The 18,616-nt window shown below is 34.4% G+C and overlaps 1 protein-coding gene across 1 annotated transcript in view; it reads right to left on the bottom strand.

Annotated features, from left to right (window-relative positions):
- Hcn1 (hyperpolarization activated cyclic nucleotide gated potassium channel 1) overlaps window positions 1–18,616 on the bottom strand; it is a 386,612-nt gene that overhangs the window by 322,302 nt on the left and 45,694 nt on the right. The window contains exon 2 of the mRNA XM_031360231.1: window positions 12,749–13,172. Within this exon, the coding sequence (XP_031216091.1) occupies window positions 12,749–13,172 (424 nt within the window). The remainder of the gene's footprint in view (window positions 1–12,748; window positions 13,173–18,616) is intronic.

Raw genomic sequence — 18,616 nt, 5'->3', positions numbered from 1 at the left:
GAGCCACTTCTTTCAGGAAGTCATAGCAATCTTACATGAGCTAATAGTATCACCACAAAGAAACTTCTGTGAAAACCACATAGATTAAAAGGAAAACTGAGCCATGCAATCTATATTTGAATGTATTCAGAACTGCCTCTCAAGAATTGCCAATGTAAAAAATAAATCATAAAAATCAGTAAAGTTGTAAAACACTTTAACTACAGACATAACAACAAACATTATTATGTGACATAGACACAACTGTCCACTGTAGAGCATTTAAACCAATAATACCAGAAAGAATGTTTTAAGTGAGTAAAGAACACTCTCCAAGTACATATTATGGGAAATAAAATAAATTTATGTCTTCTGGAGTAAGGCATAACATTTAAAGAGGATTAAAGATATAATGGTAGTACAAAATGATTACTAAAGAATAAGTCCTTGATTATAAGTACTTTCCAAGTGTGAATTGCTTGAAACACTGATGTTCAAATAAATGTAATACACTCAAAGGATAATAAAAATATCGTGATCCATACTTAAGGTGTGGTGATTTAATGCTTGCATTTAAAGTGTTCTCAAGATTTCAAGTATAATAAATGTCCTTTGTAAAATAATTATTCTAATTATATCATATATTCATAACATTGTTTTCCATTTGATTGGGCAAAGATCTGAAAGCAGAATCTAGGAAATTAAATTATGGAAACAATAAATTAATAAATTATTAAACAATTAATAAAATATTAAATTAATAAATTATTAAATGTCCATTAAATCTGGTGGTTTTAAGCTTGGAAATTGGTGTATCTGTTAATTTTGTTATTTATAATCTTACTAATATTGAGCTTACTTACAAATTGTAGTAGAGGAAGATTGGCTTATAATTCCTATATAAAGAAGGCAGCCCTAAGGGAGTCATGAAGTACAATGGACAGTTTCCATGATACCCATAGGAATGCCCATCAGATTGGACAAAGAGATTACATCATAGACTAACATTGATACTCTGATGAGTCATCTCTTGTTTAAATTGTGGCACATGCTACCTAATGTTGGCTTTGTCATAAATCTTACCTGCCTATATCTCAAACTGCATGCATACTATTGAAACAGAGAAAGTGATAATGTAACTTCTTATTAGGACTTTGAGTTCCATGGACATAGCTCAATCAGTAAAGTGGTTGTTGTGTACACGTAGGGATTTGATTTCAAAACCTAGCCATCACATAAAGACACTGGATATGATGGAACATACTGGAGAGGAGGAGACTGGTAGATCCTGAGGGTTCACTTTCTACCTATCCTTTCATAATCAATAATTCCCAGGTCCTAGTGAAAAACAGACTATATAGTAATGAAGAACTCCTGAGGTTGACCTCTGACTTCAAGATGAGCACACACATGCATGCATATCAACTTGCACACCCACAGAATGTTTTTGACCATGTTATATAGGTAGTATAGAAATTAAAATTCTGTTGTTATTATATACTGGCTATAAAATTCAAACAAAGTATTCATTTCCCTGGACTTCGCCTTTTTCATTTGTTTATGGGGATAACTTGAAAAACTTTAGGCTATAGGAACACTTAGTTATATCAATTCATTTAGTGTTAATAATAGTATGTGGCTTCATAGAAAATACTATATGTTTAATAAGCTTTGCATGTTGGTATCTAAACCTTCAAAATGTTTCTATTTTCTTCAATGTAAAGTCTCTATTCTGACATTAAAAATGCCAATTTAGTTTTCCAGCCACATTTGTGTTTAGCCATGCAGCATGCTGGTGTCTTAAGATCTTCAATACTTTTCTATTATCTTCCATATAAAGGAATTAATTGGACTCTAAAAACGTTTATCATTCCAGCCACATCTTTGTTTACCAAGACTACATGAACCTAGGATTCTTGAAAAACAGTCTTATGTGCCATTTTACTTTTAAAAAAATCCCCTTGTGACCAAGAACCTGAGACTAGATAGCTCAAAGACCTATGATAAAACAAAATACTCCTGTTCTAAACACAAACCAACAAAACCTGTAGCAATAAAATGACCCCCTAGTGATATTCTGCTATACTCATAGACCAGTGACATGCTTAGCCATCATCATTGAAGCTTCTAATATATACAAGACTCATTTGTTCTCATTGTGTCTCCATAATTGTCTTTCTAGTGTGGTAGAACTGAAGTTCTCATGAAGGTCTAATATAACTCATTAAGCAAGAATTTGTGCACTCTTATTTCTGATGCTAATCCAAGAGGTAAAGCTGAAGGAGATCCATGAACCTACTTTACAGAATTATAATAGATAGCTGGAAAAAATACATCTTAAAGAAGTTAGAGGAGGTTAAGTATAATAAATCAAAGTGACAAGGAGTTGGTCAAATCCATCACAGATTCGAACCAGCTTTACTTAGCAGATTAGTTAATTACACTAAAAAAAAAAAAAAAAAAAAAAAAAAAAAAAAGATGTCCAACATTAAATTGTGTTAGATGAGTAGACCATATTGCTGAGATTTCACTGGTATAATTTCCTGCTCATATATAGAAGACACTGTCTCACAGTAAATGTTTAGAGGCTCTGGTTCCAAGAATTGTTTGATCCTGTCTTAGTCAATGTTCACTGAGCATTAGGTATAAGCACTGATTTATAGATACATCATTGGGGATGGGCACTATTATGATTGATTTTTCACTACACTTCGGAAATGTATGCATTTCTGTGATGATCTCTGCTGTATGCCTTTGTGTGAAAATAATGATTTAAAAAGAAAAGGCGATAAATTTGAAAGAAGTAGGTGAACATGAGAAAAATTGAAGGGTGAGAGGGAGGAATGATATTGTGTTGAAATGGTATTCAGGTTCAAAGTCTCCTAAAAATTTAAAATGATAAATAGGTTAGGTGAGGTTGATAAAACAGTTCTAGAAAAAAATGATTATTATATACAAGGGGTTTAAAATATTTTTCTGACTACCTAAAGATGGTTGAGAGTTAATATGCACAATACCTTAAACTTAATTCAATTTGGCTAGAGTTGGATTTCAAGTGGTCTTTAGTGCTGAGTTTTATCCAAAAGGTCAAGAAACATTATAGAAAAACTTCCAGTAGATCCTTTATACAATATTTACTCTAAGAAGTAGCAGTTTGACAGACAACAAATTTCTAATTCCTCATATTTTTACTGAAAACACCTTATGTTGGTGTTTCCCATCTATTATCATTTTTAGGCTGGATTTGTGGAAAGATATGTGTAAATTTGGTTTTGTCATGGGATATCTTTTGTAATTGAGAGTTTTTCTGGGTATAGTACCCTGGGCAGCCATTTGTGTTCTCTTAGGGAATGTATGACATCTGCCTAGGATCTTCATCCTGCCAAGGATTTCAATCAATTAGGATATGTTGGTAAATTAATTTTCATATTCATATATTAAGAAAAATTGTAATTTCCTGTTATTTTTGTTGTTAGAGATGGAATTAGGATTGTGTGGGTTTGTTGAAAGATTACTTTCTTGCTTCTTCTAGGGTATAGTTTTGCTCCTTATGTTAGTATTTTCCATCTATTATCATTTGTAGGGCAAGATTTGTGGAAAGATATTGTGTAAATTTGGTTTTGTCATGGAATACCTTTATAATTAAGAGTTTTGCTGAGTATAGTAGCCTGGGCTAGCATTTGTGTACTCTTAGGATCTCTATGACATCTGCCCAGGATCTTCTAGCTTTCATAGTCTCTGGTGAGAAGTCTGGTGTGATTCTGATAGGCTTGTCTTTATATGTTACTTGGTCTTTTTCCCTTACTACTTTTAAAATTCTTTCTTTGTTTAGTGCATTTGGTGTTTTGATTATTATGTGACAGGATGAATTTCTTTTCTGGTCCAGTCTATTTGGAGTTCTGTAGACGTCTTGTATGTTACTGGGCATCTCTTTCTTTAGGTTAGGAAAGATTTCTTCTATAATTTTGTTGAAAATATTTACTGGCCATTTAAGTTGGGAGTCTTCACCCTCTTTTATACCTTTTATCCTTAGGTTTAGTCTTCTCATTGTGTCCTGGATCTCATGGAGCTTTTTGCTTTTTGCATTTTCTTTGATGGTTGTGTCAGTGTTTTCAATGGTATCTTCTGCTCCTGAGATTCTCTCTTCTATCTCTTGCATTCTGTTGGTGATGCTTACATCTATGACTCCTGATTTCTTTCCTATGTTTTCTATCTCCAGGGTTGTCTCTATTTGTCATCCAGTGGTCTCTCTAATTTGGTAATTGGAGAAATAGGTCCATTTTTGTACAATTTATATACACTTTCTACTTGTTTGTACATGACTGTAAATGTCAGTGTCTTGCTGTGTATCACATAATGGTCTTGAAACCATGCTTCTCCTATCTCAACCTCTCTATTAGTAGGATTGTTTATTTGATGATTTTACACTATACTATGGTTTTCAGAATAGCTTACATATTTCAAAATTATTTATATAGCCAAAAGAAATGTAGATCATTAACTTGGGAGGTGGCTTGTAAGAGAACAACAAAGAGTGAGACTGAATGTTTTGCTCGATGTTTGTAACTCTTGTATCAAGTTTGAAAAAGAGGACTTTATAAGTTACTCTTTCTCTGAGATGAATGCTTTTCCAAATTATCACAGCCAATGAACCAGATTCTTACCATCACCTAATGTCTGTGTCACCCTACAAGCAGAGCCATTGTTCATTGGAACAGTTGGTGAATGACTTTATGGATAGACCATCTTAATACACACATCATTTCTTAAATGAATATAACCTGTTCGCTGTGAGCTGAGAATGAAGACACTCATTCAAGTCAAATAGCTTTGACCATAGCAGGAAATCTGTATCCAAAAATCATGCCTACAACTCATTCTTTGGCACAGCAGAACTGTCAACTCTTAGCTTAGCTTTGATGGAGGTAAAATCCTTTGGTGATGTGAGGTTCATTGAAGTACAGTCTTATTACAATGAAGTCCAATATCTAAGAATTGTTCTTATTTTGGGCTTGTACCACAATAAGAGTCAAGATTTTAAGTTCTACTAAATACAAAACAAACAAACAAACAAACAAACAAAAAGACTTTATCTATTTTTATGTTCATTTAAAAAATACTGTAGTGATGTATTTATTTTAAAATATACAGTTAATATGTTTGGAGTTATTTAAAATTTATATTGAAAAAAACATATGTATTTTCAGTATTGCTGTAGACAAGCATCTACATAAGACTGCTCAATTGATTGCTGTTTTGTATCAAACAACTTTTATAATACTCATTTTATGGTTATAATGCTTTATAAATTTTAAAGAATATGACAAAATAAAAAAGAAAGGTATTTCAGGTATTGAAGGGAGTCTCTTTGAGGAGTTGAGGTACAAATGAAAAATAAGAATGTGATATAATTCTATTTACTTAAAATATGTTTTTAAATGTTAACAAATTCAAATAAATTGAAATCATATATCTTTTCTCATCATAATGCAATAAAATTTAAATCAATAAAGAAAGAAGTAGCAGTTTGGGGTCAACTGAAGGATAGTAAGAATGAGCTGTATAATATGGTTATGAGTCTATTCCAGAAATACAAATGAAAGAAAACTGAATTTGGCTTGTTATAGGATGGCACTAAGATCAAGAAGTGAAAAGATTGAAATGACATTCAAGTAGGACATACAGAATTTGATTGCTGGCTTTAGAGCCTGAAAGAAGGGGGAAACAAGTACCTCTCTTAGACTTCTGATATTAACAAGAGGAAAAAAAGGTGAAGGAGTGGGCATGAAGGAAAATTGAATGTACTAGCTTGAGGGCATGAGATATCTTTGTGGAGGTAACTCTCAGACATGTGTCCATGGCATAGTTTTGAAACTTTGAATACGGGTTATATGATCATTTCCAAGGTCTAAGCACGAGAGTACAAAAAATCCAAAATAGCACTGGTTGGCCTGAGTGCACAATGCTCTGGAATTTGGATGTATTGATAATAAACTAAGAAACCAAAAGACTTCAAAGTCTTTTTGAAGCTAGAGAGATGGCTCAGCAGGAAAAGCATTACCTGCTCTTCCACCGGACCTTAGTCCAATTCCAGATACCTACATGATCATGCACAGCTGCCTGTAACTGCAGTCCCTGGGATCCTAAACCCTTTTCTAACCTCAGCAGTAATCACTTATATACACAGAGGCAAATTCCCATACAAATAAAATAATATCCCTAAAGATTTTTTGGTGTAGAAAACAGTTGGATTATATAGATCTGTGGTCACTGACCAAAGACCATTTAGAAAATGATGAAAATTATTCATTTTTTTTGAGACAATGTTTCCTGTTTAGCCCACACAGTCCTGGAATTCATTCTGTAGACCAGACTAGCCTTGGACGCAGAAATCTGCCTGCCTCTGCCCCTGCCTCTGCCCCTGCCTCTGCCTCTGGAGTGCTGTGATTAAAGGCATGTGTCATGATCACCTAGCAAAGTGTCCTAATTCAAACACTCATATATGAAAATCAACACATCACTTGTTCATCTACTAATCATCTTGATCCAGAATATTCTCCAAAATAACACTCACAAAATCCTAATTTAGAATTTCAGGAAATCTATCAACATACACAACCAAAACATATAGTTTGATACTAAAATCAGTTCTCTCAAAGTGCAAATAATCACATAAAGAAATAACTAAATGTTCTTTGATTAACTTCAAAACAAGTGTTGCATGAGTGAATAATTGTCATTTTCTAGAACTGTATCAGGCAATCAACTCAGTGATTCCAATAGTGTAAATGAGTAATTTCACAAGAGAGAGTTTTATGATTTTAGAACTAGAACCCCCAAAATAACATAACTGTTAGGGGACACCTAGTGGTCCTTAGCAGAATAAGTACTTGCTGCAGGAAGTGGAGATTGCCCTACACAAGTGAAAATGCCTACATCAGAGCATACCTCTAGCTGGGAAATGATGTAACTATTATTCTTAGACTTATGGATATTATAAACATAAATCAAACTTGAAAACAATTCATGCCTCACATCATTCAGATCTAAATATGCTGTTGTCTCTAGGCAAAAAAAGTCACATATATGGCTTTCCATTCAATGGGAAAAGTCATTCAGTATATACAATCAAATACACTTATTTGTAACATCCTATAACTAACTCCTAAAAATAGAAATCATAAACACAACTGGAATTTAACAATAACACACAATATATATATTCCTTAGACTTTTCATAAAGTCGTCATTGTTATACATATTTTAAGGATAAGAATATTTTGCCAATAAGAGTCCTTTAGCTATTCAAAAAAATGAATCCTGCACACACAGCACTGTGAGTCAGGGCCAAAGCTCTCTGTTTTTACTAGTAGCATTGACTCTCTGATAAGCAGCCTCCAATCTCCTGAACTCTGTCAAACTCATACAATGATACAATGTCAAACTAATACAATGTGTCATGCATAAAATGTCTCAGCAATACCTTACCTAGTTCAATATTAGCATGAATTCCAGTCTGTGCTTTCAAGCTTATTCTGGAGATACACAGTTCCTCTCCTAGGTACCCTATGCATTGTATGTTCAGTATGATCTATATTCCACGAACCTCTAGTTCAGGTTAATGTTCCAAACTCCAGCTTCATACACAGTCCAAGCATCTTTCAAAGCCTCTTGGTGTACAGTGAAAATTGTTCACTTCCTCCTTCAGGTCACTACTTAGCATATCATCTAAGATTATGTACCCACAGGTCTTCTTTTCCTACAAAGACACATCTGCTTTGTGTTGCTATGCATTACCAGTTATAAGTAAACACCACTGGAAAAAATCTTTCAAAGTAAAAACTGAATACTCTTCATATATTTAATGGATTTAACCTTTAGATTACCATGTGTGGAACAGATAGCATACTCAGTTACATACCATGTTTAGAATATGTTTAGAATGCTGTCCAAGTACACAAGAAGACTCAAGGGCAAAAAGAACAGGGACTGCTCCTTCTACATGTTCATGTCAAGAAAAGACACAGACAGCACATGTAACTAAGTATCATGAACTGAAGTATTCAGAGCCAGTGTATAATCCAGTATTGGCTGTTATAATTGAGTGCATACAGATAGAATGCATTCTATAAATGAGTTTGAATTCATTTTTAAAGGGCAGATGTGGAGTAATTTTTCAATCTGAAGTGTTCTACCTGAAAAATTATAGTAGTGGAAAACCCATTACTTTCAAATATAGTAAAACTAAAATTAAGCAAATGTTAGCAAAAAATAAGCGATGATGGTGAATTGAGTCAGTGTGCTGAAGAGACTTGAAGAAACATGAGAGAAAGCAGTTTGGACTTGACAGGTAATAGAGTCTCTCTATGTTCTAGGCTAGGGAAAATTAGGACAGCATTTCACTTGCTTATGACAAGACTTGAAATTTTATGTGTTTTCTAAACATAGAAGTGCTTAAAATATATTGAAATGTTGAATAGGCAGATAATTAGGCAAGAGTTAAGTTTTAATCTGTATCAAATAACATGCTAAAATTAACCAAAATTAGATATCAAATATTGCCTTAGCTCCCTATAAGACTATGTCTCCTTAACAATTGTGTGCTACCATTCATAATTTGTAGATAAATCTCTTCATGTGATCCAACATCACAAGCTATTATTGATTAGTAGAAAAACATCATAACATGCCAAGATTTATCCTTCTGCAACTGCTCTACCTAACATGTTCATAGCTACAAGCCTCCTTCCTGCCTCAACATGCATTTATTTCATTGTAATATGCCCCAAATCCACACTAGAGAAGCAGGGGAAATAGGAAATGAGGAATAAATAAAATGTGATGTATACCAAAGAGCTGGGGTTACTAAATAATCATATATTGAACTACATCTTTTACATCATTCATGAAGGAATGCACAGCTTAGTTGGGACACTGAAACCTACAATTGAATAACTCCCTACAAGAGAAAATAGTTTTCACCAAATGTTATTTGTCATTCAGTTATTTCTATGTTGGGATCTTATTACATTCTAAGGCTGTCCTGTGACTCATGGTTTCTGCCTGTTTTAATATCCCAAGTAGCTCTATGACTGTAGTCACACTACATAGTAACCATAATCAAGGTGATGTTTATGCTTTCAATTACTATTGTAAAGGCTGTAGAAAGATGCACGGGCCATCTCCCTTTGACAAAAAGACTGAGGTCAACAAACAGGTCACTTGAGGTTTTGAGAACCCTTTACTTTTATACAGTGAATAATCCTCAGTTTGCTAAGCTTTTAATCTGGTCTTTATCTCTTTAGAGGTTTGTGATCGTCACAAATTGTTAATAATGGTCCATTTAATTTTCAAGGATTTCCTCACCATATGTGTCTTTTTGGAGGGTCATATAGAATTGTTTCCCCTGTATTAGATTATAAAACATCAATCAGGCCTGGAGGTCTGGCATACTTTAAATAAGAAAAGTGATGTCACTGAATTAAGAGAATGAATTTTCAAAACAAAAGCACAAAAGTAAAAAGAAACAATTTATGCTACTTATGGAAATTTTATACCAACAGAAAGATTAAACTAAGGGGAAATTTTCTAGGCTAATTTATCTATATTTCTTCAGATTTTCATATCACCAGAGAATATATATAAAATTTTGGTCTAATTTCAAAGAGCTCAGTGTTTACATGATAAATCATCGATCTTACAAATTGACTTAAAAGAACTTCACCCTTTATACATTAATCCCAAGGTATTTCATAAATTGATCGGCCCCATCAAACGTTTCCTTTTACATACTTACCTGTAGCACTGATGGACCATAGGGAGTAAATTTTAGACTTCCTGCATCTCATTCATAAGATTTCTCTAATTTACCTAGCTTCAGAACATCTTGTATTTTAGTTGAACTAATCCAGGCTGTGGGTGGAAAAAAATGCATCTCTAAAGCTGAACACAGATCCCTATAGCAGGCAGCTGCTTTCCTTGCGAATGATTCATTTAGAACAGTGGCAGCTTCCAGACTTCACACGCGACTTCCCCAAGCATGCTGAATTTAGCTTTAGCCATCCTGGTACTAAAACGCTCAGAGCTCTAAGACATGTGGGTGAACTCTTATCTTCCTCTGCAGTCTTAATCCAACAGCTCATACAGCTACTTCTGATAATTAACTTGTATTTCTACTTGTAAGTGCATCCTCATGGCATTTGTAAAAGTCAGGTGGAGATGTGCCAATTTGGGAAGCTTTCAAGGGTTCTTTTATTTGGCTGGTTTTTGGTTTTGGTGTGTGTGTGTGTGTGTGAGAGAGAGAGAGAGAGAGAGACAGAAACAGAGAGAGAGACAGAGAGAGACAGAGAGAGACAGAGAGAGACAGAGAGAGACAGAGAGAGACAGAGACAGAGAGACAGAGAGAGACAGAGACAGAGAGACAGAGAGACAGAAACAGAGAGAGACAGATGGGCAGACAGACAGATTATCTTTTAAAGTTTGTAAGTGGAATAAATGAATTTATATTAAATTCTCAAGTGTGATTCCATTTCTTAGTCGTCAGTAAGAATATTGCTAGCAGTCATTAAACATTCATGATATACATTATTATATGGGTGTATCATATAACCAAGAAAACAATCTTCAGATAAATGAGCTTCTGATTCATTTATTACCAAGGTCATTTATTTATAAGAAAGTTCTTGCCAACTCACAATGCTGCCGTGAATGTGTGTGGTTAGCAAATCTCTCTAAGTGCATATTAAATTGCATTTCACCAAAATGATGTCAGACAGCTGATGTTTCTGAATGATATCACGGGCACCTTTAAAATCCTGTCATGCTGAACAGATCTAGGTGCTGGTGACCATGCCAGGGACAGAAAATATCAGTGTTAAAGAGCGTCCTCTCTGACCACATGCTCTGTCACTTTATCTGATCGGACGCCATCTGTTCATCCTGCTGCCATTCTCTGGGATAACTGGGTTAAAGCTGAAAGCCATTAAAAATAGTCACACTGTCTCTTGTATTTTTAATTGACTGGGCAGCTCTATCTGTGACTTTTCTCTCACTCACTATTCATCAAAATATTATTGTGGTCTTGGTTTAAGAGTTACTGTTTGGTTCTATGATGTTGTGCTGAGCGCATACTCAGGTAAGAAAAACACCATTTAGCTCCTTAGACATGCTATAAAATGATGAGCTTAGTGGGTACAAAGGCACAAGCCACAGTGAGAACTGTACAGTTTTACAGGTTAAAAACATAGCTCTAGAGTCTGATTGCCAAGACAGGAATCCCCCCAGCTCCACCTCTTGCCAGAAAGGAACTGTAGTGTGTTTAATAGTCATCATCTGATAACAACAATAGACTCTATCTCTTTGGCTTGCAGAGAAGATTCAGGGAGCTCATTTGTACAAAAGATCAAAAACTGCTTGTCAAATTAAGTCATGGTTCCCAATAAATATTGGGGGGGTGTTTTCAAGAATCATCTTGGACTGGTATTTTGAGATTCCTGAAAGGGCTTTGGGAAGTGAATATTAATTTTCATTTCTGTGTGGACTCTATATAGAAATGTTACAAGTCCATCCAGTTTCTCCTATAGGCTACTTTTCATTTTCAGCATATTCCAGTTCCGTATTTTAAGAGTGATCCATATTATGGCTTTTGTCAGTGTAGTATTTGAGGTTTTATTACTGTGCGTCATTTCCTAAAATGCTGTGGACCAAAATGTCATGGACAAACCTCCACAAAAACATTGCTACAGCTACCCAGAAAGCAAACAAAACTTCCATTTTATGACTTCTTTAAAAATACCAACCAGCATTTCTGTAGGAGTAAACCAATAATCTAGAGTTAGTGGAGTGCTTTCGTTAGTGTTCCATTGGGTACACTGGAGGTGTTTTGACTTTCATTCTTATGCAGACAATCAAATCCAGTTTATAATTAATACAAAGGGCTGTGCTTAAGAAGAAAAAAAGTCAAAAAAAAAAAAAAAGAAAAGAAAAAGGTTAATATACTAGCTGTGGAAAGAGGTACTCATTTGCTTGATGGTGGTATATTTAACTCCAGCCTTTGGAAACTTGAGTTGGCAGGGCTCTTTCACCATTCCACCCACTGTCTAAGAACAGCAGATGCCCTATTCAGCAGCAAAGAGATCTGACTGGCTAGAATCACTGGAATGATTCCTTTGTGTTTTCTGTGTAGTTATTTCCTTCCTACATATTCTGGGTTTTCACTATTATGAAATGAAGTAATTAGGAGAAAATATAATAACTGTAGGTAGACAAAACAATGAACAAATTTAGTATATTGAATTCAAATCTAAATTTATAGAATTTAGAGATAACCAAGAGGGCAATGTATTTTCCTCAAACATAAATTCACTGAAATTTCAATATTGTTAGAAACATATTTTAGCATCTTCTATACATGATGATATACTAGATTACCAATCATACCCTATAGATCTTCATCAAAGATAAATATGACATATTTTTCTTAAATAGAATCTTCTAAGGCATAAGAAAATTCACAGTGACTAGGATAACAATATGTCAGTTAAAGTGTATTTACAGAAAATATATTCAATAGTTAGGATGTTTTATAGTGATTTTCAGTTGTCTCAAGTGATTCAGAGATAGAAATATTATTTAAATATCAGAATGGAGAATTCTGCAAGTTATTCATTCTTAAATATGATGCAGTGCATTAAACATAGCACATACATACTCAAATAGTCATCATGAAAATCCCATGATAGAGTGACTTCAAGAAACACATGCAACTTACCTCTTCCCACTGGTGAATGTATCTGATTAACCTTGAAAGGCGTAATAACCGCAAGAGACTGAGAATTTTTGTAAATCTCACGATGCGAAGTGCTCTGGCTGTCTTGTAAACTTCCGAATCCATCCCTTTCTCTACAATGAGAAAGATATAATCCACCGGGATCGATGAGATGAAGTCCACCACAAACCAGCTTTTTAAATAATTCATCTTGATTACTTTAGGGTCTAGGATGATTTCCGAGCTGTCTTCATTGACAGTCCCAGTCCTGAAATTCATGATGAGGTCCAACAGGAAAACGGTATCTGATGCCACATTGAAAATAATCCACGGTGTTGTTGTTTGTTCTGTGAAGAATGTGATTCCAACTGGTATGATGACCAAATTTCCAACCATCATTATAAGCATTATTAAATCCCAATAAAACCTACAAGAAAAAAGAAGAAGTTGCAGTTTAGGATGTAGAAAGTAATATGCCATTTTCTGTTTAGAAAACACCTATTAAAGATATATAGAAAAATGTTTAAGAGAACAACAAATGTTTTTTCCAAACATTATTGTTTCAATGTCTGAATGTTTATTTGGCTGAAAAACTAGTATATTACTAAGGCAAGGCTTTATGATAAATGTTTTAAAGTTAATTGGTACAATTCATTATGCAAACAATTTTTAAAAAAAATTGAATAGGGAAATAAAAATAATTAGCCTATAAAATCAATGCTAATTTGAAAAAATCAAAGGTAAATCAATACAAGTATACAAGTTCTACTTTTAAACCTTGTCTTTGTTAGAACTATTTAGAGGCACTTTGAAACACTTTGTATGTTAGTTTAGCAATCATAGAAAAGATTAAGGAATAACATATAGATTATTATAAGAATTTCATTGGTAATAATCTCTAAGAGCACAAATTTGGTCAAGTATAGATTCTAAATTTTATTGCACAAATCAAATGTTTGTTTGGCTTTGATTCAAATAAAGAAGAGTAACTTGGGGCTGATATTGAAAATAATCAGTCTGTTCCAGGTTTGAAGCATGAACCAACTTTTTCTTTTATTTCTTTCTTTATTTATTTTACATCCTAATCACAGTCCCCCACCCTCCTCTACTCCCAGTCCCACCCTCAAAAGCCCCTCCCACATCATCCTTTCTCTCCCTCAGATAAGGAAAATTTAGACCTTATGCTATTTCATTGAACATCTTTGCAAAATATATTAATACATCAATACTATCTTTCAAAATAAGTTTTGAGTTTTAGACACTTTTGTTCATGGATGCGATTAATACTGCTATTTTGAAAAATGTCTACCCCAATTGGGAAGTTTAGTCTCAATGGGTAAATAGGACTTAACATGTTAGAACAACCATGAAAGATGACTGAGGGATTATATAGATCATTTTAGACTCTAGGCATGCTTTGAGGGATTATTTATAATAGGTTAATTGAGGTGGAAAAACACTCTCATTATGACTATTCCCTGGACTAAAAGCAGGAAGGAGACTGAGAATTCGTTGTCCTATATGCTTCCTGGGTATAGACACAATGTGATCAGCAGCCTCCCAGCCATCATGACTTTCTCATCATGATAAATAATGCAATGCTCTCAAACTGTGAACCAAAATAAAACCTTTCTCCTTACATTGTTCTTGCTGTTATATTTTTATCTAGCAACAGGGAACATAAATAACAATCAACCTTAAAATTGGAAGATAAATAGGAGCTTTATTTCAAGTGTATAAAGCTTATATTAATGGAAAATTAATATTATTTCCATGAAGTTTCTCTTAGTTCATTGGCATCAAAATTAACACATTAAATAATAGACTATTTATAGATGTCAAGGATATGTGTACTTATTGAAGGAAAAATAGCTAGTCAGCTAACACAACTAATAATCACAAAACAATCTCTAAAAACAAGACACTTTTCTAGTGGTAGGCATTTTCTTATGGCAAGTTTATTGCATTAATAACATTAACTTTTACAGTTGGCAGACATTTCAGTTAACCAAGGTAATTTGTTTTGCATGTGTGCTGATTAGTTACCTTGTCATTTGGGAAGAGGAATCCTCAAATGAGAAAATGTCCCCATCACACTGGCCTGTAGGCAAGTATGTGGGGCATTTTTTTTTATTAAAAAATGGATAAGGAAGGGCAAAGCTGACTTTGGGTAACACAGTCCCTGGATAGTGGACGCTGGGTTTCATAAGAAACCAAGCTGAGCAAGGCATGGGAAGTAAGCTAGAAACCAGATTTCCTGCATAGTTCTACTTCACTTCCTGATATGAGTTCTGGTTCTGATTTTCTTTAATGATGGACTATAAGCTGCAAGATGAAATAAACCATTGCCTCCCATAAGTTATTTTTGGCCAGTGTTGTAACACAATGGTAGAAATTAGAACAGAAATCGTTATCAGAGAATGGGCAAATTTTGTGACAGGGAGGACCATGTTGTTTTGAGAGGACTGTGAAAGTGTTTGGGCTTGAAAACCATTGGCTGCTTAGAGTTTAATGTGCTGTTTGGTGGAAGCATGGAAGATAGGTATTGCAGAGATAAAGGCCAAAAATGAAAGTCTGGTCTGTGAAGATTGGTAGGGAGGTTTGAGAATCCCTCAAAGTCTATCATCTTTGAATTCAGACTTTCAGAATTTGTCATTTCTAGTAAGCTTGGGCTGAAGAATCAGGTGTAATTAACAATAAACAAGTGCCTACTACTTTGATGGTAGGTGCTGGTTGTGTGGGACTAAAAGCTCTGCTGTGACTGACAAAACACCAGCATCTTCGAAGGGAAATCTTATGGGAGTGTTTCCTTAGTCAGCACACAGCAAGTGCCATGGCTGTACCTCAAGATGTCAGCTGAACTCAGTGATATAGAAGAGTCCTCCATGTGGTAGTGGGTTTGATAGCATGAATGCTGAAGAATTGAAAGGACAGTGGGGAGAAGCTAAGCTTCCCACTATTGGACAAAGTTAGAGTCCCTGAAAAATGCCCAGGAGATGCTACTAGTGAAAGTCCAGCCTCAGTTGCAGCACAGACTCCAAGATTTTTAAGACTCCAGGACTGCTGTGGAAGAGAGTTGGTTTGAGCCTACAAGAAAAGCTGTGTATATTGTGGATTTCAGAGCTGAAGTTCCTGAAGCCCTTTGGAACAAAGAAGATTGTGAGTCCAAAATGTCACACACTGGGCTACAGAATCTTCTTTACATTACTTGCTATTGGTTGTACTTTGATTTGATTGTAACTATGTCTGGATTCCTCCTTCTTAGAGTAAGAAAGCACTTAATATGGGTTTTAAAGTTGTTTTTATATTGTGGTATTAGTATGAGATCTTGGAGATAAACAAAAAAAGGGAAAAGTTATAGTTAAATCATCGTCTGTTTGTATGTCAAGTTCACAAGGAGTCAATTGTACAGAATTGGTTTTTATCAATGGTGCTAGAGTCATCTGAGAAGAGTACACATTGAGAAAATCCCTCCGTTCAATTGGATTGAGGCCATCCATGTGGGGCATTTTTTAAACTAATCATAGGTGTTGGAGGGCACCTATCAGAAACATTGGAGCTATACTAGATAACCCCTCTAGGTAAACAATGCCATATCCAAGAGAGCACAAAGGCTAATTGATCCTAACATAAAAGTATCTTTTTAAACTTACAGAGCACTTACTAATAGGTACTTTGATGTTTTAACAATTGAAATAATTATATGAAAATCACAACCCTATTTCAATATTTATACATAATAAATAATACTTATTTCCATTTGGAATTTAAAAATCTTGAAGGAACATGTTTTATTCATTCATTTCCTCTTACAATTAGCATTGCAGTTGTCTGCATTCAAAAATGCCTACCAACAACTTCATTTGGTGATGGTAAGTCATACACATACTGTAATCCTCACCTTTCTTATCTGCAAAATTGAGTTACTAAATGTATAGGATTTAATGGGTGGAAGAGAATAAACAAACTGCTTAGATCACAGGAGCAGAAAGCCAAGAAACTGGAGCCAGCATTACTGTTCCAATCACTGTTTGATTATTCTTCCTTACTTACCAAAAGAAATTCAGTTTTGTAAGGAGCAATCTTGAATGTACTGCGAAATACAGGGATTATTTTACTTATGTCATTCCTTCTAGTCAATAGAGAATGAATAGAGCTCCAGCTTTGTATTACTAGTGATTATGCTATCATTCCATAACCTTCTATCAAGCAACACTGAAGCCGCCTAACATCTATCTCAGTATTAATATAAAGGGCTATTAACTCTTATAATTTCCCTTCACAGTATCTTTGACTACATTTTATAAGTATGAAAACAATTTATAAAGTCTCTACAATGTAACTCAACTTTTATTTAATCAGGTTTCATTCTGGTAGTTCTAGAAACCTCAATCACCCATTTTGCACTGTAGTATACAATGTGTCATTTTCATCAATAATGTTCCTGTTCTTCAAAACTGGCCTCTTGATAATCTTTTATCCATAGGTTTCTCTACCTAAGTCTTTGCTTTCCACATTTCTATTGGGAACCCAACAATTTCCTTCTTTTTGACTCTAAACGTGCATGTATTTACAGATTTGAGTAACCGTTATTCAATTTTATTAAGTTGTCATTCAATTGTATTAAATAGTGCAAATTGTTGTGCTGATCCTTACCTCTATTCACTTCTATACTGATCTTCCTTATTCCAACAAAGCTATCACTTGCTTAGAATTTATCAATGAATTTTCTAGCTATTCTAAAATGTTTCTCTGGAGCCATGCTAAAACAATCTACCCTAAATGCAACTTCCTGGATCAAACTCATCAATGACTCTCTTAAGTAACTCAAAACAGCTGATGGTTGCCAAGGCACTTGGAACCACAGCCTCCACTTCTACATTCTCTTCCAAGCAATACCACCATTTTTCCTGCTGTGTTGCCATGTTGCATATGCATGAGATAAGACATCTTCCATTCTATCTATTCTTCTAACTGTGAACATTCTACCTTCATCCAAATCAAGTCAGACCATTAATTTTAGTTTTCCATGTGCATTTCTATTTCTGTTGTCATTTTTGCCATAATGAGTTTTCAGTGCAACTTCATGTTGACAACAAAACTGAGCAGAAGGTATAGGGGTTTCTCATACACTCCATGCCCTGCTCTATGAATAGAGAACTCATAATCAACATCACTCATCACAGTAGCATTTACAAATGATGAGAAATCAGAAATGATAAGCCCACACTGGTGTGTCATTAATACCCAGAATCGTGTCTTCAAATTAGAGGATTCAGTTAGTGAAGGATGTTCCATGGGTTGTGGCAAACATGTGCACACATAAACAGATTCATTTTCTTGACCATTATCTGCTCTCTACCTGCTCTTCCCTCCTTTCTCCAAATCTTGAGTTTTTAATAATTCCCAAATAAATGTATATCTTTCAATATGGTTCCTATTTCATTTTTTGCTCTTGCACTACTTGCTTTGCTTTCCTTGGTCACTTCTGGATTTAAGTTCTTTGGAGTTCAAAAAAATATCCTTTTCTGTATTAATTTCCTGTTATCATGGAGACAATATCTAAGATAATATGCAATAAAAAGACATTGGTTTGGGATAAAAATATATACCAGGCATTTAAGCAAGTAAGATAAGGCAATGAGCCAATAGAAACAGAATACATACATAAGTACAATAGAAAACAAAAAGACAAGGAATACTTTCTTAGATGGCTAAGAAACAAAAGAGCTTCATATCTGATTTCTGATTTGGTATGTTATAAAATCAATCTACTCCTACCCACTCTGCCCCAGAGATTCTAGTTCTATTAGATGCGTGATTTAGGACAAGATACTTAACTTCCATGAATCCTAGTGTTCTTTTTTTTTT

The sequence above is a fragment of the Mastomys coucha genome, unplaced genomic scaffold (assembly GCF_008632895.1).
Source record: "Mastomys coucha isolate ucsf_1 unplaced genomic scaffold, UCSF_Mcou_1 pScaffold8, whole genome shotgun sequence".
NCBI lineage: Eukaryota > Metazoa > Chordata > Mammalia > Rodentia > Muridae > Mastomys > Mastomys coucha.
The sequence above is the reverse complement of the archived record's forward strand: the minus strand, read 5'-3'. Positions and strand labels throughout refer to the sequence as shown.